This window comes from Oncorhynchus keta, chromosome 2 (genome assembly GCF_023373465.1).
Source record: "Oncorhynchus keta strain PuntledgeMale-10-30-2019 chromosome 2, Oket_V2, whole genome shotgun sequence".
Classification (NCBI taxonomy): Eukaryota; Metazoa; Chordata; class Actinopteri; order Salmoniformes; family Salmonidae; genus Oncorhynchus; species Oncorhynchus keta.
In genome coordinates, this window is record NC_068422.1 from 32,231,765 (window position 1) to 32,254,075 (window position 22,311).

The 22,311-nt window shown below is 42.5% G+C and overlaps 1 protein-coding gene across 2 annotated transcripts in view; it reads right to left on the minus strand.

Moving 5' to 3' along the window:
• Positions 1-22,311, minus strand: part of LOC118361214 (inactive phospholipase D5-like) — a 109,350-nt gene that overhangs the window by 29,915 nt on the left and 57,124 nt on the right. Inside the window, exon 1 of one of the 2 annotated variants that reach the window (XM_052475407.1) lies at positions 10,865-10,999. The exons of the other annotated variant lie outside the window; for it this stretch is intronic. Within the exon in view, the coding sequence (XP_052331367.1) occupies positions 10,865-10,894 (30 nt within the window). The 5' untranslated portion in view covers positions 10,895-10,999. Of the gene's footprint in view, positions 1-10,864; positions 11,000-22,311 lie in introns of those variants that run through there. 2 annotated transcript variants of the gene reach the window in all.

The window sequence follows — 22,311 nt, forward strand, 5'->3', positions numbered from 1 at the left end:
TACCCATAGAAAGATATGCTGACTTTGAACTGGGAAATGTACTGTGCACTTATAATTAACATCATTTATACATGAATTATAATTGCTACTTACATGTGGTTGCTCAGAATTTCAAATGTCCTTTACTGATCTATCATCATCATAAGCTTCAATGCCATGGGGCATAAAGAAAACACACTTATGGTGACAGACCATGCATTTAGCGACTGATCCACTCAAACATAACAATCAGCAAACTGCTGTAATTCATTTAATAGTTCATTACCAAGTTATTACATAAACATTACAGAGACCGTTGTCTACCCACCCACTAAAGGGTGTTTATCAAATCAAGATCAAATCACATTTTGTTTGTCACATGCGCCGAATACAACAGGTTTTTTATTTGATTTAATCTTTATTTAACAAGGCAAGTCAATTAAGAACAAGTTCAAAATGTACAATGACGGCCTACCCCGGCCAAACCCTAACCCGGACAATGCTGGGCTAATTGTGCGCCGCCCTATGGGACTCCCAATCATGGCTGGATGTGATACAGTCTGGATTCGAACCCGGGTCTGTAGGGATGACTCTAGCACTGAGATGCAGTGCCTTAGACCGGTGCGCCATTCGGGAACCCAAAACAGGTGTAGGCCTTACAGTGAAATGCTTACTTAAAAGCCCTTAATCAATAATGTGGTTTTACTAAAATAAACTATAAAAAAGAAAGAATAAGAAGAAAATGTAAAAATAACAAATTAAAGAGAAACAATAAAATAACAGTAACGAGGATATATACAGGGGGTACCGGTTAGTCAAGGTAATTGAAGTAATATGTACATGTAGGTAGAGGTAAAGTGACTGCATAGATAATAAACAGAGTAGCAGCAGCGTAACAATGGTGAGGGGGTTTGGGAGGGGTTGGGGGTAGCCATTTTATTAGATGCTCAGAAGTCTTATGGCTAAGGGGTAGAATCTGTTAAGATGCCTTTTGGACCTAGACTTGCCACTCCAGTATCGCTTGCTGTGCGGTAGCAGAGAGAACAGTCTATGACTAGGGTGGCTGGAGTCTTTGGGAATGTTTAGGGCCTTCCTCTGACACCGCCTGGTATAGAGGTCCTGGATGTCAGGAAGATTAGCCCCAGTGATGTACTAGGCTGTACACGTTTCCCTCGGTAGCGCGTTGCGGTCGGTGGCAGAGTAGTTGCCATACCAGGCGGAGATGCAACCAATCAGGATGCTCTCGATGGTGCAGCTGTAGAACTTTTTGAGGATCTGAGGACCCATGCCAAATCTCTTCAGTCTCCTGAGGGGGAATAGGCGTTGTCGTGCCCTCTTCATGACTGTCTTGGGGTGTTTGGACCATGATAGTTTGTTGGTGATGTGGACACCAAGGAATTTGAAGCTCTCAACCTGCTCCACTACAGTCCCGTCGATGAGAATGGGGGTGTGCTCAGCCCTCCTTTCCTGTAATCCACGATCATCTCCTTTGTCTTGATCACGTTGAGGGAGAGCTCGGACCTCCTCCCTATAGACTGTCTCATCGTTGTCGGTGATCAGGCCTACCGCTGTTGTGTCGTCTGCAAACTTAATGATGGTGTTGGAGTCGTGCTTGGCCATGCAGTTATGGGTGAACAGGGAGCACAGGAGGGGACTGAGCACACACCCCTGAGGGGCCCCCGTGTTGAGGATCAGCGTGGTTTATGTGTTTTAACCTACCATTACCACCTGGGGGTGACCCATCAGGAAGTCCAGGATCCAGTTGCAGAGGGAGGTTTTTAGTCCCAGAGTCCTTAGCTTAGTGATGAGCTTTAAGGGCACTGTGGTGTTGAACACTGAGCTGTAGTCAATGAATAGCATTCTCATGTAGGGGTTCCTTTTGTCCAGGTGGAAAAGGGCAGTGTGGATCTGTTGCGGTGGTATGCAAATTGGAGTGGGTATAGGGTTTCTGGGATAATGCTGTTGATGTGAGCCATGACTATGGGACTATGGTGGTCTGCTTAAAACACGTTGGTATTACAGACTCGGTCAGGTACAGGTTGAAAATGTCAGTGAAGACACTTGACTGGTAATCCGTCTGGCCTTGCGGCCTTGAGAATGTTGACCTGTTTAAAGGTCTTACTCACATCGGCTACGGAGAGCGTGATCACACAGTTGTCTGGAACAGCTGGTGCTCTCATGTATGCTTCAGTGTTGCTTGCCTCGAAGCACGCATAGAAGTCATTTAGCTCATCTGGTAGGCTTGTGTCACTGGGAAGCTTGCGACTGTGCTTCCCTTTCTAGTCCGTATTAGCCCTGCCACATCTGACGAGTGTCGGAGCCGGTGTGGTAGGATTCAATCTTAGTCCTATATTGACGCTTTGCCTGTTTGATGGTTCGTTGGAGGGCATCACAGGATTTCTTATAAGCATCCAGGTTAGAGCCCCGCTCCTTGAAAGTGGCAGCTCTACCCTTTAGCTCAGTGCGGATGTTGCCTGTAATCCATGGCTTCTGGTAGGGTTATGTACAGTACGTATGGTCACTGTAGGGATGACATTATCAGTGTACTTATTGATGAAGCCAGTGACCACTTGTTATATATTGTTAATTCCATTCCTATACTTTAGATTTGTGTGTATTGTGTGTATTGTTGTGAAATTATTAAATATTAATTGTTAGATATTACTGCACTGTTGGAGCTAGAAACACAATCATTTCGCAACACCCACAATAGCGTCTGCTAAACACGTGTATGTGACCAATACAATGTTATTTTATTTGATGTGGTGTCATCGGAAGAATCACGAAAAACATATTCCAGCAAAACAGTCCTGTAGCTTAGCATCTGTGTCATCTGACCACTTCCGTATGGAGCGAGTTACTGGTACTTCCTGCTTTAGTTTTTGCTTGTAAGCAGGAATCAGGAGGATAGAGTTAAGGTCAGATTTGCCAAATGGAGGGAAGGGAGAGCTTTGTACGTGTCTCTGTGTTTCGAGTAAAGGTGGTCTAGAGTTTTTTTCCCCCTCTGGTTGCACATGTAACATGCTGGTAGAAATTAGGTAAAATGGATTTAAGTTTCCCTGCATTAAAGTCCCCGGCCACTAGGAGCGCCGCCTCTGGATGAGCATTTTCTTGTTTGCTTATGGTTTTATACAGTTCGTTGAGTTGGGTTTTAGCGCCAACATTGGTTTGTGGTGGTATATGGACAGCTTACGAAAAATATTGAAGAAAACTCTCTTGGTAAATAGTGTGGTCTACAGCTTATCATGAGATACTCTACCTCAGGCGAGCAAAACCTTGAGACTTCCTTAATATTAGATTTCGTGCACCAGCTGTTATTGACAAATAGACACAGACCACCACCCCTTGTCTTATCGGAGGCAGCTGTTCTATCTTGCCGATGCACGGAAAACCCAGCCAGCTGTATGTTATCCATGTCGTCGTTCAGCCACGTCTCGGTGAAACATAAGATTACAGTTTTTAAATGTCCTGTTGGTAGGATAGTCTTGATCGGAGCTCATCCAGTTTATTATCCAATAATTGCACGTTGGCTAATAGTGCGGATTGTAGAGGTGGATTACCCACTCTCCGTTGGATTCTTATAGGATTATATATATATATATATATATATATATTATATATATTATAGGATTCCTACGTCCCCTATATCTCCGTCTCTTCTTCATGCGAATGACAGGGATTTTGGCCTTGTCCAGTGTCTGAAGTAAATCCTTTGTATCCGACTTGTTATTAAGAAAAAATCATTGCCCAGTATGAGGAGAGTAATCGCTGTTCTGATATTCAGAAGCTATTTTAGGTCCTGAGAGCCGGTGGCAGAAACATTATGTACAAAGTTACACAAAGTTACATAAGTTACACGAAAAAACACACACAATAGCACAATTGGTTAGGAGCCCGAAAAACGACAGCCATCTCCTCCAGAGCCTGTTCTGTGTGTGTTTGCTTATTATATACTGTAGGCCAAGACTCTCCAACCGTGTTCCCAGAGAGCTACCCTCCTGTAGGTTTTCACTCCAACCCTAGTTGTAACTAACCTGATTCAGTTTATAACCCAGCTATTTATTAGAATAACATGAGCTAGATTAGGGTTGGAGCGAAAACCTACAGCATGGTAGCTATCCAGGAACAGGGTTGGAGAGCCCTGACATAGGCTATTGCCGAGGGGGGCTCACTTATAATGAGAAAGTATTGGATAGCCATATATTGTATGATCTAGTGACACTTTATATTCCAAAAACCCCAGGTTATAGTTTCCTCAGTGACCTGGTCAGTTTATAGTATATTATATTGCTAGGATTTTGTTTGTCCTGTTTTTACATACTTGGGTGTCCTTGGAGGGTAGAAAAAGTGAATCATAACATCACATAATATCCATTGAAATATTCCTTCATGTACAGTATATTCTCATGTTATCCGTATCGATTAAAAGTATACCCAATGCACTTTGTACAGTGGTAAATCATAACTCCAACCAAAACATTGTTTAATATGCCATTGATTTACAACCATGACCAAATTAATCCAAAACATCAAGCCTGTAAATAAAACAATATCAAATGTGTCCCCATCTCTAACTGCTGTAAAGGGAACCAAACATATTTACCCTTGAACACAAAGGGCCATTAAATGGGTAGCATCACCAAGTTCAGTACTGAAAAGAACTTGATGTCATACAACAAAAACACAGTTATAGTTGTAGGTACATATACATTTCTCTAACATGATCATATAGGACCCCTGTGGGCACATTAGGACATATATGTGAATTATGTTTGTGTTGCTGGGAGGGGTCATATTGTATGTGCACTTGAGACTCTGCCAAATATCTGCCCCTGGAAAGGGGCCAGAATCAATAGACCCTCAATTACCAAAATCTTTCTCCCTTGCTGAAAAACAGCCGTGCCCTCCTCGGTGAACATCCTGTTAAACAATAACGCCCACTTTGGTAAGACTGAGAAAGAAACAGTAATCACCACCAACAAGAACACTGAGTACAAACAGCACTGCCCACCTTATGACTACCAAGTATCACACAGCAAAGTCCAGTAATATGAATATAAGTATAGAGGATTATATAGGGACTCCAACCTCTGAACACAAAAGTCTACTCCTAATGAAACAAGTATCCAATTGGCTATAGGAACCGGAACACAATACATTTCTACTTGGTTCATGCCTTCTAGGGGAGTTTCTTCTAGCCACTGTGCTTCTGCCTCTGCATTGTGTGCTCTTTAGGGGTTTAGGTTGGGTATCTGTCAAGCCCTTTTTGACAACTGCTGATACAAAAAGGGCTCTATAAAATATATTTGATTGATTGAGGCAACAGACCACATCTTCAACAAAGACATTAGACACCTCATTGGGTCTCACCCTCACTACTAAGAGGCTGGACTGACTTTGCGTGAAGCCCCAAGCCTGCTCAAAGTGCTTTAAAAGCTTCAAAGTTATAGTCCCTGTGAAAAGGCTGACTGGTATATGTCAGCTGGCAGTGTGCCCATCAGTCACACACCCAATTGAAGGGAAGGTCGACCTGGATGTGCATTCACATTCAGGGACCTGAGGTATACTGTAGATGCGTGCTGAATAGAGGGTGTTTCTTCATCAAGGATTAAAACATTAGGCGAAAATGTTAGAGGTGAAGGATGGAGTGGAAAGTTGGCCCATAATAGTTATTTTCCCAACTTGTGTGTACTCACTGCCATTACAGTCAACTCGCTTTCAGAATGTTATGTAAGGTGAATGAAAACTATTTTACCATGGTAGTCATGGTTCTGTGGTATCGGTCATTTAGAGCATTTTGACTAATTAGATTACTGTAATATTGAAAAAGGGTAATGTAAATGTCTAGACAAGTCACAACTTGACTAGACAGCAGCGTAGCCTAGTGGTTAGAGCGTTGGACTAGTAACCGAAAGGTTGTGAGTTCAAACCCCTGAGCTGACAAGGTACAAATCTGTCGTTCTGCCCCTGAACAGGCAGTTAGCCCACTGTTCCCAGGCCGTCATTGAAAATAAGAATATGTTCTTAACTGACTTGCCTGGTTAAATAAAGGTCAAATAAAAAATAAAATAAAATTCTGAGACACCCATACTCAATTTTGTGTCTTACTGTACACAAGCAAAAGGCAGGCAAATGTCAGGGAATGATTATTCCTATTTTAGAGCAACAGACTACTCCTATTTTAGAGCTACCATGCCTTTATACTTCTGGAAGGAAAGGGGTATACCGAAGCACAGGTAGAGGGAAAACACTCATATAGTGTTATGTTTTTATATCCTGGAATAATTTGACTAAAGTGGACTCTAAACATTGGAGAACCTCTGCAGAGAATGAAGCCCCATGGCGTGGTCGCATTGCTTCATGAACATTTGAACAGCCAGTCTTGTTTTCGAGGCAAGTCAAGTATCTGTCAGGCACTGCTGTGACCAGAGATTGTTTTGAGGCAAGCCAATTATCTGTAAACCACTGCTGTGACCAGAGATTGTTTCGAGGCAAGCCAAGTATCTGTAAACCACTGCTGTGACCAGAGATTGTTTCGAGGCAAACCATGTATCTGTAAACCACTGCTGTGACCAGAGATTGTTTCGAGGCAAGCCAAGTATCTGTAAACCACTGCTGTGACCAGAGATTGTTTCGAGGCAAGCCAAGTATCTGTAAACCACTGCTGTGACCAGAGATTGTTTCGAGGCAAGCCAAGTATCTGTAAACCACTGCTGTGACCAGAGATTGTTTAGAGGCAAGCCAAGTATCTGAAAACCACTGCTGTGACCAGAGATTGTTTAGAGGAAAGCCAAGTATCTGAAAACCACTGCTGTGACCAGAGATTGTTTAGAGGCAAGCCAAGTATCTGTAAACCACTGCTGTGACCAGAGATTGTTTCGAGGCAAGCCAAGTATCTGTAAACCACTGCTGTGACCAGAGATTGTTTAGAGGCAAGCCAAGTATCTGAAAACCACTGCTGTGACCAGAGATTGTTTAGAGGCAAGCCAAGTATCTGTAAACCACTGCTGTGACCAGAGATTGTTTAGAGGCAAGCCAAGTATCTGAAAACCACTGCTGTGACCAGAGATTGTTTAGAGGCAAGCCAAGTATCTGAAAACCACTGCTGTGACCAGAGATTGTTTAGAGGCAAGCCAATTATCTGTAAGCCACTGCTGTGACCAGAGATGCAACTTCATTTTCCATTTAATTTGTACTCGCTGAAAATTTGATTCCAGAATAGATGAACAGCTGGAGCATTTGCCTGTTGACTTCAGCCATTGACTTCAGCCGACATACAGTACAAGAATTGGACAATGCTGTCCCTTAACACTTTAGCATGTATCCAGCTATCCAGCTATACAGCTTATGCCCACAACAAACCAGATTTGTCTTTCTTTCAGCATATACTTCAAGTGTTGAGCTGTACTGATCGAAACTGACAGGGCCTGACAATCAGGGATTTATGGTTGGTTTCATAGAAGCTACAATCTAAATGTGCTTCCCTTGGGTCGGTCATATTTATAACAAGTTAATTGAAATGACTAAAAAGCAGAAATACATGCTTTAATTCATACTTGGCTCTCAGCAGTGATTAACAGATGGCTGCACACCTCTTCTGTACGGGTTCAGTAACCTACAACATTCCTTCATCAAGTCCCAGAGATCTCTAAGCACTCAGTTTTAACCTCTACCCACCCACAAGGTTGGTCTACCACAGTCCCTGTACCAGAAGAACTGTCATCGCTCACCAGCCTCACCTTCAGAACACCTAGAAGCCAAACATATGCACATCCAGAGATACAACTTGTAACAGAAAGGGCAGGGGAAATTACATTATATAAATATTAAACTGTGTAAGAAAAAGTAGTTATACACTTGTGTTGAACATAAGTGCTCAAAAATGTAAAACAGGAAAAGCAATGACAACTGACTTAGATTGGAAATATTACTCTGGGCTTTTGCTAATGTCAGGTTTTTCAATCGTGACTTCTTTGTAAACACACCTTACTTCCCATTAAAAAAAGACAATGATTTATCTTTTTCTGAGGAACATCTAATCGAAGAGGAGGATTTCTTATGGAACTTGGCATGTTGTACAGACAAGCAAGAAGCAGAGTATAACTATATGCTACACTCAATTTCCCATCTGTATTCTTGTGAGAGGATCTTCCATTCTAATTTAGTAGGGAAAGTCGAGGCCTCCTTCATCTCTAAAAACTGGCATCGGCTCTAAAAAAAAACATATCAGTCGTTCTGTAGTTAATATTTAAATGCAGTCTTCTTGGTTTTCATTTTAAGCGTATTTTTATAGCAATGTCACTCGTTTTTATCAATTGCAAAGACACTGGCAACTTTGTGTCTGTAGTCAACTTTGTTCTGAAGTTCAGCAGTGAGTGACACAGATACTATAAACCATGTGATTCTATGTTTAGCGAAGATCTTCTGTGTTTAAAGTGACGTGGGAGGGCAAAAAAAGAGCCTAACGATGCAATTAGCTGTTCTACGAGTGGTCTGAGGCAGGTGTTAGATTACACGTGTTTATAATGATGGTTTTGGGAAACAGCTCAGATTTAACGCTGCTCCTATCTATTGAATGATTTTTTTTGTATTTCTTACCCCCTTTTCTCCCCAACTTCGTGGTATCCAATTGGTTGTTACAGTCTTGTCTCATCGCTGCAACTCCCGTACGGACTCGGTAGAGGCGATGGTCGAGAGGAGTGTGTCCTCCGAAACAGAACCCAACCAAGCCGCACTGCTTCTTGACACAATGCCCACTTAACCTGGAAGCCAACCCCACCAATGTGTCGGAGGACACACTGTACACCATGACGACCGTGTCAGCGTGTACTGGGCCCGGCCCGGCCCGGCCCGCACTGGATGTGCGCTATAGTGTGAGATGGGACAAGGACATCTCTGCCGACCAAACCCTGCCCGAACCCAGACGACGCTGGGCCAATTGTACGCCGCCCCATGGGTCTCCCGGTCGCGGCCGGCTGCGACAGAGCCTGCACTCGAATCCAGAATCTCTAGTGGCACAGCTAGCCAATGCGATGCAGTGCCTAAGATCGCTGCGCCAATTAGGAGGCCCAACGCTGCTCCTATCTAACAATGAACTGCTTTTCGGAAAAAGGGCCCTGATGATGCCTTTGGTAGACTGTTGTGGGTGCTGAGACTCATGGTGAACACTGACAAACGTACCAGGAAGAAAGAATTGGAATTCATTTTGAATAATTGGGCCGACCAACCAGTGCTCCCGCACATTGGCTAACCAGACTATATGCATTGTGTCCCGCCACCCACCACCTGCCAACCCCTCTTTTACACTACTGCAACTCTCTGTTCATCATATATGCATAGCCACTTTAACCATATCTACATATACATACTACCTCAGTCAGCCTGACTAACCGATGTCTGTATGTAGCCTTGCTACTTTTATAGCCTCGCTACTGTATATAGCCTGTCTTTTTACTGTTGTTTTATTTCCTTACTTACCTATTGTTCACCTCATACCTTTTTTGCACTACTGGTTAGAGCCTGTAAGTAAGCATTTCACTGTAAGATCTACACCTGTTGTATTCAGCGCACGTGACGGATAAACTTGGATTTGATTTCATTGTTTGACACATTTCCTAAACAACAGACACTTAATGCATGTTGGTGTAAGAACTGTGTTTACCTTTTACATATAGACACTTTACACACAGGGGACTTTACAGTAGTGTGGAGAACGTGTAAAATACAGTTGACACACCAAAACAGTGTAATCAGTTAGATTGATTTGATAAGAAAGTTCTTTGGAGTACCAGATTTAAAAAAAGAAAGATATCTGATTGATGGCACTGTATGTGCAGTCTTAGAGATGCTCTTCTTGAATTATAAATCAATACCTCTGAGTTGCTTTATGTCTCTGAAGGTTGGTGCTAAATCCGCTTCCTGAATAATGTTTAAAGGATATCACTTTTTTCAAGCTTATCAAGTACAAATGGCTTCTCTACCCAACATTAACAGTGTAATCTTCAGATCTTGCACCTCTCCAAAGGTGTAACTAAAACAAAGAGAAGTGGAATAATTTAAACTGGTGGTATGATGCACAACAGCTAAGGAAAGGGAATTAGAGTATCTTTACTTCACGTAAGGTAGAAAGATAGCTACAGTAAGAAATAGTGAGGTGTACTGTATATCTATCAAACAATGGATATTGCAATATATGGCTTTATTTGATATACTACTTAAAAGTTATTACATTAAGAAGAGTAATTAAATTATGTTGTACCAAGAACAGAGGGAGGGCCCTCCATTGGGTGAGCCCACAGGAAAATCTTCATCTATGTTCTTGTTTACATGTTATGTAATGTACCAACATACAGTACATACATGTTGTTTCAAAGCAACACACAAGAGATCATTCCCTAGGGGCATCATTTGAAAGATCAAAACAACTTCCTAATATACCGAAACATGGTATATGCTGAGGTCTGTAACAGTTTTGCTAAGGTTGAGTGTACATCAACAATATAGGCAGTAATCAACCCAATTTAAATCAGCCTCATTTATCAAACATTCAAGTGGGATCAATTTATTGGTACACTAATTCACAGTGAAATTGATCAAACTTAAGCAAACAATCTGTAATCACGATATTGAATTGATAGATTAGGATTTTGCCCCTGAAATGGAGTTCAAGGACTTTTAAATTGATTCAGTTAAGTTCCATAGAACTGCTGCAGCCATCGGACAAAACAAAAGCATACCTAAAATAAATTATTGAAACAATTTTCAATAATTAATAATTATATAACATACTTATTTACAAGCACAATGATTTACAACATTTGTGTCATTGAACTATTCCCCAGACCACAATATACAGTATATATATATATAAAAGATCTCTCATCACCTGATGTTGCACTGTGTCTTCGGTGTGCATATCTCTGACACCTGCAACAAAGTGCTGGCAAACGCACCACCTAGTCCAAACAGTGTCTGGTTCCTCAGTCTCCTGGCTCCTATCTTCTTATTCACTGTCTTTCTACCGCTATGCCCATCACACAGTGTTGTTCACTACAGTACTGTGCCTCCTCTTTAAATGACAGTGTGTAGGTCCCCTGAGCCAGTGAGTCAGGACAGTGTGTCCTGTCAGCCGGATGAGTCTCTGCACATACTCAGCACATCAAGGCTAGGCACTCTGGGATATATGGTCTTTCGTTGGACACGCTCACTCCTTTTCCATTTCCATAGTGAAGGACAGACTGTATTCATGTTGGCTGATGGCCCAGACAAGATACTTACAGTGCAAATGGTACCATTTTTCCATGGCCCTGATATTTCCATCTAGAAGTGCAGAGATGCTCAAGTTGTGTTGGTTTAGAATTAATAATTTGTTATACTGGTTTGGTTTTGTCCAAAGGCTGGTTAAAAGCCTCACAGAGGAATGTGTGACACCATGACACAAAAGTGCGACACAACAGTGCGACTTCAGAAATGTTGCAGCGCCCCAGGTACCCCAGGACTAAGATTGACATGGAAATTCAACTAAGGAACAAGCAAATGGCAATATCAGATTAATGTAGCCTACATTCTGTATAGGCTACTGCAAACCGATCCTCACATTAACATAGTGCCCATAACTCTTTTGACATATTTGATCCTGTAAAGTCAGAACTGTGAATTAATAATAATGAGTTGAGCTTAGAGCTTGGCAAACAAGTCCAGCCAGCTTTATGATAGCTGTATTGGTGCGGAGAATGTCTGGCGAAATGCCAGATATTTCAGTTTCAATCTGATGACCAGTCACATAGCTGAACCAATCAATGGAACCTGGATCTCATCTGTCATGAAGACAAGCAGATAGGAGGTGGCGGGATGGAATATCAAGGGGAATTTTGGTTTCAAGCATAAGTAGCCTAATCAGCTCTGACACAAATGATAGTAACAGCTTAGTTGAGGAGGGCTGATTTGGAGGGAGAAAACCCACTTTAAAAAAATCCTATACTTGAAAGTGCCTGGGTAAGCCTCCATTTCAGCATGCATGTTATAAGCCTACACATCTGATAATATAATCTACAATCACTGGTACACCATCAAATGGTAAGATTGGCTTTGATCAGGCTTATCTGCCAACAGTTAGCATTAGCATAATTGTTGTCACTCAATTTACAGTTTATCCTAGACACCCAACTCACTGTTTCTTTCCTAATGTAATATCACCACTTAAACAAGAGACAAGCCAAGTCTCAATCTGTTGGCAATTTATGCAGAGGCATTACTGTTGCAACATTCATCAATACCCAATCAGCGGGGGATTGCCATCAAATCATTCCATCGGTACTGGGCCTAAAGGTTAGCGCTGATCCCTGCAAGAACTTTCATTACTCCAGTCTGCATTATGAGAAGTAATTTACTATTTCAATACTAACATGTTACAGAAAAAATGTAGCCTGCCACATGTTCTAGGTCAGTATCTATTTAATTTACAGTACCAGTCAAAAGTTTGGACACTCCTACTCATTCAAGGGTTTTTCTTTATTTTTACTATTTTCTACATTGTAGTCATCAACACTATGAAATAACACATAAGGAATCTTGTACTAACCAAAACAGTGTTACATTCAAAATATATTTTAGATTCTTCAAAGTAGCCACCTTATGCCTCGATGACAGCTTTGCACACTCTTGGCATTCTCTCAACCAGCTACACCTGGAATGCTTTTCCAACAGTCTTAATTAAAGGAGATCGCAATATGCTGAACACTTGTTGGCTACTTTTCCTTCACTCTGTGGTCCAACTCATCCCAAACCATCGCAGTTGGGTTGAGGTCAGGTGATTGTGGCCAGGTCATCTGATGCAGCACTCCATCACTCTCCTTCTTGGTAAAATAGCCCTTACAAAGCCTGGAGTTGGGTCATTGTCCTGTTGAAAAACAAATAGTCCCACTAAATAAAAACAAGATGGGATTGCATAAGACTGCATAATGCTGTGGTATCCATGCGGGTTAAGTGTGCCTTGAATTCTAAATAAATAACTGACAGTGTCACCAGCAAAGCACCATCACACCTCCTCCTCCCTGCTTCACGGTGGGAACCACACATGGGGAGATAATCCGTTCACCTACTCTGCATCTCACAAAGACACGGCCGTTGGAACCAAAAATCTCAAATTTGGACTCATCGACCAAAGGATACAGTGGCTTGTGAAAGTATTCACCCCCTTGGCATTTTTCCTATTTTGTTGCCTTACAAGCTGGAATTAAAATGGATTTTGGGGGGGGTTTATTTTCATTTGTTTTACACAAAATGTCTATCAATTTGAAGATACAAATATTTTTTATTGTGAAACAAACAATACATAAGACAAAAAAACTGAAAACTTGAGCGTGCATAACTATTCACCCCTCCATAGTCAATACTTTGTAGAGCCACCTTTTGCAGAAATTACAGCTGCAAGTCTCTTCGGGTATATCTCTATAAGCTTGGCACATCTAGCCACTGAGATTCTTGCCCATTCTTCAAGGCAAAACTGCTCCAGCTCCTTCAAGTTGGATGGGTTCCGCTGGTGTACAGCAATCTTTAAGTCATACCACAGATTCTCAATTGGATTGAGGTCTGGGCTTTGACTCGGCCATTCCAAGACATTTACATTTTTCCCCTTAAACCACTCAAGTGTTGCTTTAGCAGTATGATTCGGGTCATTGTCCTGCTGGAGGGTGAACCTCCGTCCCTCTCTGGAAGACTGAAACAGGTTTCCCTCAAGAATTTCCCTGTATTTAGTGTCATCCATCATTCCTTAAATTCTGGACAGTTTCCCAGTCCCTGCCAATGAAAAACATAGTGATGAGAGGTGTTGGGTTTGCGCCAGACATAGCATTTTCCTTGATGGCCAAATAGCTCAATTTTAGTCTAATCTGACCAGAGTACATTCTTCCATATGTTCGGGGAGTCTCCCACATGCCTTTTGGCAAACACCAAACATGTTTGCTTATTTTTTTCTGGCCACTCTGTTGTAAAGCCCAGCTCTTTGGAGTGTAGTGCTTAAAGTGGTCCTATGGACAGATACTCCAATCTCCGCTGTGGAGCTTTGGTGCTCCTTCAGGGTTATCCTTGGTATCTTTGTTGCCTCTCTGATTAATGCCCTACTTGCCTGGTCCGTGAGCTTTGGTTTGGCAGCCCGCTCTTGGCAGGTTTGTTGTGGTGCCCTATTCTTAAAAAAATGTAATAATGGATTTAATGGTGCTCCGTGGGATGTTCAAAGTTTCGGATATTTTTTTATAACCCAACCCTGATCTGTACTTCTCCAGAACTTTGTCCCTGACCTGTTTGGAGAGCTCCTTGGTCTTCATAGTACCACTTGCTTGGTGGTGTCCCTTGCTTAGTGGTGTTGCAAACTCTGCGGCCTTTCAGAACAGGTGTATATATACTGAGATCGTGTGACAGATCATGTGACGCTTAGATTGCACACAGGTGGACTTAATTGAACGAATTATGTGACTTCTGAAGGTAATTGGTTGGTTGTACCAGATCTTATTTACGGGCTTCATAGCAAAGGGGGTGAATACATATGCATGCACCACTTTTCGGTTTTATTTTAATTGAATATTTTTAAACAAGTTGTTTTTAAAATTTCACTTCACCAATCTGGACTATTTTGTGTATGTCCATTACATTAAATCCAAATAAAAATCCATTTAAATTACAGGTTGTAATGCAACAAAATAGGAAAAACGCCAAAGGGGTGAATACTTTTGCAAGGCACTGTAGATTTCTACCAGTCTAATGTCCATTGCTCATGTTTCTTGGCCCAAGCAAGTCTCTTCTTCTTTTGCTGTCCTAGTAGTGGTTTCTTTGCAGCAATTTGACCATGAAGGCCTGATTCACAAAGTCTCCTCTGAACAGTTGATGTTGAGATGTGTCTGTTACTTGAACTCAGTGAAGCACTTATTTGGGCTGCAATCTGAGGTGCAGTTAACTCTAATTAACTTATCCTCCTCAGCAGAGGTAAATTTGGGTCTTCCTTTCCTGTGGCGGTACTCATGAGAGCCCGTTTCATCATAGCTCTTGATGGTTTTTATGACTTTAGTTTAAGAAACTTTCAAAGCTCTTGTCTTAAAGTAATGATGGACTGTTGTTTCACTTTGCTTATTTGAACTGTTCTTGACATAATATGAACTTGTTTTTTTACCAAATAGGTCTATCTTCTGTATACCACCCCTACCTTTGTCTGATTGGCTCAAACGCATTAAAGAAATTCCACAAATGAACTTTAACAAGGCACACCTGTTAATTGAAATGCATTCCAGGTGATTAACTCATGAAGCTGGTTGAGAGAATGCCAAGAGTGTGCAAAGCTGTCATCAAGAAAAGGGTGGCTACTTTGAAGAATCTCAAATATAAAATATATTTTGATTTGTTAAACACTTTTTTTGGTGTGTTGTTTCATAGTTTTGATGTCTTCATTATTATTCTACAATGTAGAAAATAGTACAAATAAAGAAAAACCTTAGAATGAGTAGGTGTGTCAAAACTTTTGACTGGTATTGCATGTCTGGGCTTGGAGGTAGACAGGTGTGCGCTAGCTACATGCCAGTGACTGACAATGTGTTTATTCAATTTTATTTATTCGCACCAAAGAAAAGAAGTGGAGGCCAAACAGTATTGATCAAAAACTGGTAAAAAAAGAGGTTGAAAGGCCAAAAGGTATTAAATGAAAACCACACCAGAAATATAAGCACAAGAAATCTGTTAAACAAAACATATTATTGATACTTGTACATGATATACTCAGTATACAAGAACAGTGTGCTGCATGGATTCCAACAGGAGGAGCTTTGCTGTCTGTGATTGGTTATTGGCACTCATGTCACCCACTGATTAATGCTGCTGCCAATCACACAATGGAGTGATGGGTGTTTAAATGGTATAGAGTTTAGCTCTAATGGTTCCTTGACTTTAGCATGTTCAATTGCACCAACCTGAGTTACCACCAGAGTGGATCTTTATGTGGAATCTCCTGAAGGAACTTCAACATTGGGAATGTGAGGTGAGGATACTAATGATTGTGATTAATAATCAATAGTAACTATTCTATATCAATGAGCCATCATATCCTTTGCATATCCTTTTCAATGCCAGTCAAGCAGTCAAGTTGATCATTGACGAGGTCCTCTTCTTACCTCCATCACACAGAAAGGTCAGAATACAAATGCTGCCGTTCGCCTTGGAACTCGGCTGACCTCCCCACTATTAAAGGCCCAGTGCACTACTTTTGTCATTATTATTTTATATATATATATATCAAATCAAATTGTATTTGTCACATACACATGGTTAGCAGATGTCAATGCGAGTGTAAAGAAATGCTTGTGCTTCTAGTTCCGACAAGGCAGTAATAACCAACGAGTAATCTAACCTAACAATTTCACAACAACTACCTTATACACACAAGTGTAAAGGGATGAAGAATATGTACATAAAAATATATGAATGAGTGATGGTACGGATCTGCATAGACAAGATGCAGTAGATGGTATAGAGTACAGTATATACATATGGGATGAGTAATGTAGGGTATGTAAACTTATAAAAGTGGCATTGTTTAAAGTGGCTAGTGATACATGTATTACATAAAGATGGCAAGATGCAGTAGATGGTACAGAGTACAGTATATACATATACATATGAGATGAGTAATGTAGGGTATGTAAACATTATATTAAGTGGCATTGTTTAAAGTGGCTAGTGATACATTTTTACATCAATTCTTCCATTATTAAAGTGGCTGGAGTTGAGTCAATATTTTGGGAGCAGCCACTCAATGTTAGTGGTGGCTGTTTAACAGTCTGATGACCTTGAGATAGAAGCTGTTATTTAGTCTCTCGGTCCCTGCTTTGATGCACATCTACTGACCTCGCCTTCTGGAAGATAGCGGGGTGAACAGGCAGTGGCTCGGGTGGTTGTTGTCCTTGATGATCTTTATGGCCTTCCTGTGATATCGGGTGGTGTAGGTGTCCTGGACGGCAGGTAGTTTGCCCCCGGTGATGCGTTGTGCAGACCTCACTACCATCTGGAGAGCCTTACGGTTGTGGGCGGAGCAGTTGCCGTACCAGGCGGTGAAACAGCGCGACAGGATGCTCTCGATTGTACATCTGTAAAAGTTTGTGAGTGCTTTTTGGTGACAAGACAAATTTCTTCAGCCTCCTGAGGTTGAAGAGGCGCTGCTGCGCCTTCTTCACCACGCTGTCTGTGTGGGTGGACCAATTCAGTTTGTCCGTGATGTGTACACCGATGAACTTACTACCCTCTCCACGACTGTCCCGTCGATGTGGATATGGGGGTGTTCCCTCTGCTGTTTCCCGAAGTCCACGATCATATCCTTTGTTTTGTTGACGTTGAGTGTGAGGTTATTTTCCTGACACCACACTCTGAGGGCCCTCACCTCCTCCCTGTAGGCCGTCTCGTCATTGTTGGTAATCAAGCCTACCACTGTAGTGTCTTCTGAAAACTTGTTGATTGAGTTGGTGGCTTGCGTGGCCATGCAGTCGTGGGTGAACAGGGACTGCAGGAGAGGGCTCAGAACGCACCCTTGTGGGGCCCCGGTGTTGAGGATCAGCGGGGTGGAGATGTTTTTACCTACCCTCACCACCTGGGGGCAGTCCGTCAGGAAGTCCAGTATCCAGTAGCACAGACCCAGGGTCTCGAGCTTGATGACAAGTTTGGAGGGTACTGTGGTGTTAAATGCTGAGCTGTAATCGATGAACAGCATTCTCACCTCTTGTCCAGATGGGTTAGGGCAGTGTGCAGTGTGGTTGCGATTGCGTCGTCAGTGGACCTATTGGGGCGGTAAGCAAATTGGAGTGGGTCTAGGGTGTCAGTTAGGGTGGAGGTGTTATGGTCCTTGACTAGTCTCTCAAAGCACTTCATGATGACGGATGTGAGTGCTGTGGGGCGGTAGTCGTGGCCCTCTTGAAGCATGTGGGAACAGCAGACTGGGATAAGGATTAATTGAATATGTCCGTAAACACACCAGCCAGCTGGTCTGTGCATGCTCTGAGGGCGCGGCTGGGGAGGCCGTCTGGGCCTGCAGCCCTGCGAGGGTTAACACGTTTAAATGTTTTACTCACGTCAGCTGCGGTGAAGGAGAGTCCATAGGTTTTGGTAGTGGGCCATGTCAGTGGCACTGTATTATCCTCAAAGCGAGCAAAGAAGTTGTTTAGTCTGTCTGGGAGCAAGACATCCTGGTCCGCGACAGGGATGGTTTGCTTTTTGTGATACGTGATTGACTGTACACCCTGCCACATACCTCTTGTGTCTGAGCCGTTGAATTGTGACTATACTTTGTCTCTATACTGACACTTAGCTTGTTTGATTGCCTTGCGGAGGGAATAGCTAGACTGTTTGTATTTGGTCATGTTTCCGGTCTCCTTGCCCTGGTTAAAAGCAGTGGTACGCGCTTTCAGTTTCGTGCGAATGCTGCCATCAATCCACGGTTTCTGGTTTGGGAATGTTTTAATAGTTGCTGTGGGTACGACATCGCCAATGCAGTTGCTAATAAACTCACTCACCGAATCAGCGTATTCGTCAATGTTGTTGTTTACATTTACATTACATTTAAGTCATTTAGCAGACGCTCTTATCCAGAGCGACTTACAAATTGGTGCATTCACCTTATGACATCCAGTGGAACAGCCACTTTACAATAGTGCATCTAAATCTTTTAAGGGGGGGGGTGAGAAGGATTACTTTATCCTATCCTAGGTATTCCTTAAAGAGGTGGGGTTTCAGGTATCTCCGGAAGGTGGTGATTGACTCCGCTGTCCTGGCGTCGTGAGGAGTTTGTTCCACCATTGGGGGCCAGAGCAGCGAACAGTTTTGACTGGGCTGAGCGGGAACTGTACTTCCTCAGTGGTTGGGAGGCGAGCAGGCCAGAGGTGGATGAACGCAGTGCCCTTGTTTGGGTGTAGGGCCTGATCAGAGCCTGGAGGTACTGAGGTGCCGTTCCCCTCACAGCTCCGTAGGCAAGCACCATGGTCTTGTAGCGGATGCGAGCTTCAACTGGAAGCCAGTGGAGAGAGCGGAGGAGCGGGGTGACGTGAGAGAACTTGGGAAGGTTGAACACCAGACGGGCTGCGGCGTTCTGGATGAGTTGTAGGGGTTTACCCTGTTGTTTGACGCAATGCGGAACATATCCCAATCCACGTGATCGAAGCAATCTTGAAGCGTGGAATCAGATTGGTCGGACCAGCGTTGAACAGACCTGAGTGCTGGACCTTCCTGTTTTAATCTCAGTCTATAGGCTGGGTCTTGGTCAGCTTTTCCAAAAGGAGGGCGGGGGAGGGCCTTATATGCGTTGCAGAAGTTAGAATAACAATGATCCAGGGTTTTACCAGCCCTGGTAGCACAATCGATATGCTGATAGAATTTAGGGAGTCTTGTTTTCAGATTAGCCTTGTTAAAATCCACAGCTACAATGAATGCAGCCTATATATTAAATTCATATTTTTTTAATTCATATTTTTCAGGGGGTGCTGCAGCAGCCTTAGCACCTCTACTTCCAGTGGCTATGCCCCTCTCTCCACTGTCTTTCAGAGAATTAGCTGGTAAAGATTGCGTCTACTATAGTCTGAAGGACTGGGAAGCGCTCCCTGCCTTGCATGGCAGCTCAGCCCATTAATTACAGCCAGGGCCCTCCTGATCAATAAGTCAATTAAGCCTCCATTAGAGCGACATGAGAGCTGAGGCCTCTAGACACCTACTAATGCCAGACTGGAGCAAATTTCCCCACATTCCTGTGAAGCATCAGCCTGGGACTTTAATGACCAGAGGACAGCTGGTGCAGAACGAACACCATAATGATAGGAAAATTGTGATGGGAATTCCTAAACTGCTGCACTGACAGAAAAACAGCCATTTTACTCAAGACAAGGGATCATTTAAATACTATCTGTGTCAGAGGACTCTGCTGCCTGTCAGAATAGAAAAGCCTTGAACACGTTAAATACAAAGGTAGGCAAAACAAACGAATTTATGCTGGTGCAGAAACATCAGTTTTAGCAGCTGTAGAAATAGTATATTTTTTGCAGACTCCTCCGGTTCTTCTAATGTTGCTTCTTGCTTCCTGCCTCAGCCCTCTCTGCATATCTGTAGAGTATCATATTGCCATGGGCACAGGTCACTATCCACTATCAACCTCTCTCCGTAGGGACCATCTTTACTGTGGAATCAGCATGATTTATAATGGCACTGCCAGGACTGATCTGTGTCTGGTTTAGAGGGGGTGTAAAATCCCATCAGGACTGTTCTAAGCCGCATACTTAAAAGCCAGACTCCGACACACTCTGCAAGCTAAATAACTTTCATTAAAGCTTTGCCAATAGGAACAAATGTGCTTATCTCTTGACAAGCCACAGGCAAAATTCATTCATTAAGGAGGAGGTAAAAACAATGAGAAAATGTTTTGACTTCAGGGGAGATTCCAGGACATGACAGGGTTGAATTATTTGGTCTTTGTTTCAAGCAGGGTTTTTGTCTGTAAAGAACATAATCAGCAGATCGTGTAACCGGAGGTATTGTTATTACTTTATTTTTTATGAGTATACTTTGCTTTACATTCGATACATTATGATCACAGTCTATACTGAACAAAAATATATACGTAACATATAAAGTGTTGGTCCCATGTTTCATGAACTGAAATAAAAAATCCCAGAAAAGTTCCATATGCACAAAAAGCTTATTTCTCACAAATGTTGTGTGCAAATTTGTTTACATCCCTGTTAGTGAGCATTTCTCCTTTGCCAAGATAATCCAACCACCTGACAGGTGTGGCATATCAGGAAGATGATTAAACAGCATGATCATTACACAGGTGTACCTTGTGCCGGGGGAAACAACACAATGCCATAGATGTCTCAAGTTCTGAGGGAGCGTGCAATTGTCATGCAGACTGCAAGAATGTTACTTTTCTCTAGAGAATTTGGACAAACTGTCAGAAACCGTCTCAGGGAAGCTCCTCTCCATGCTCATTGTCTTCACCAGGGTATTGGTCTGACTGCAGTTTGGCGTCGTAACCAAACTCATTTGGCAAATACTCACCTTCGATGGCCACTGGCACACTGGAGAAGTGTGCTCTTCATGGATGAATTCCGCTATCAATTATAAGGGGCAAATGGCAGACCATGTGTATTGCTTTGTGTGGGCGAGCGGATTACTCATGTCAATGTTGTGAACAGAGTGCCCCATGGTGGCATTGGGGTTATGGTATTGGCAGGTATATGCTACGGACATCGAACACAATTGCATTTTATTGTTGGCAATTTGAATGCACAGCGATAACGTGACGAGTTCCTGAGGCCCATTGTCGTGCCATTCTTTCGCCGCCATCTCCTCATGTTTCAGCATGATAATCCATGGCCCCATGTCGCAAGGATCTGTACACAATTCCTGGAAGCTGAAAATGTCACAGTTCTCCCATGGCCTGCATACTTATCAGACATGTAACCCATTGAGCACGTTTCAGATGCTCTAGATAGACGTGTGAGACAGCGTGTTCCAGCTCCCGCCAATATCCAGCAACTTCGCACAGCCATTGAAGAGGAGTGGGACAGCATTCCACGGGACACAATCAACAGCCTGATCAACTCTATGCGAAGGAGATGATACTGACTGCTTTTCTGATCCATGCCCCTACCTTGTTTTAATATATCTGTGACCAACAGATGTATATCTGTATTCCCAGTAATGTGAAATCCATAGCTTAGGGCCTAATTTATTTATTTCAATTTCCTTATATGAACTGTAAAGAATGTTAGAAATTGTTGCATTTTGCATTCATATTTTTGTTCAGTTTATAATTGCAGTATTGTGTTTCATGGGGAAGGACTCAGCATAGGGCAAATAAAATAGGACCACAACCACTGGAGGACTCCACCGCAAACATGAACATTATACAGTGGGGCAAAAAAGTATTTAGTCAGCCACCAACTGTGCAAGTTCTCCCACTTAAAAAGATGAGAGAGGCCTGTAATTTTCATCATAGGTACACTTCAACTATGACAGACAAAATTAGATTTTCTTTCTCCAGAAAATCACATTGTAGGATTTGTAATGAATTTATTTGCAAATTATGGTGGAAAATAAGTATTTGGTCAATAACAAAAGTTTATCTTAATACTTTGTTATATACCCTTGGTTGGCAATGACAGAGGTCAAACATTTTCTGTAAATCTTTGCAAGGTTTTCACACACTGTTGCTGGTATTTTGGCCCATTCCTCCATGCAGATCTCCTCTAGAGCAGTGATGTTTTGGGGCTGTTGCTGGGCAACACGGACTTTCAACTCCCTCCAAAGATTTTC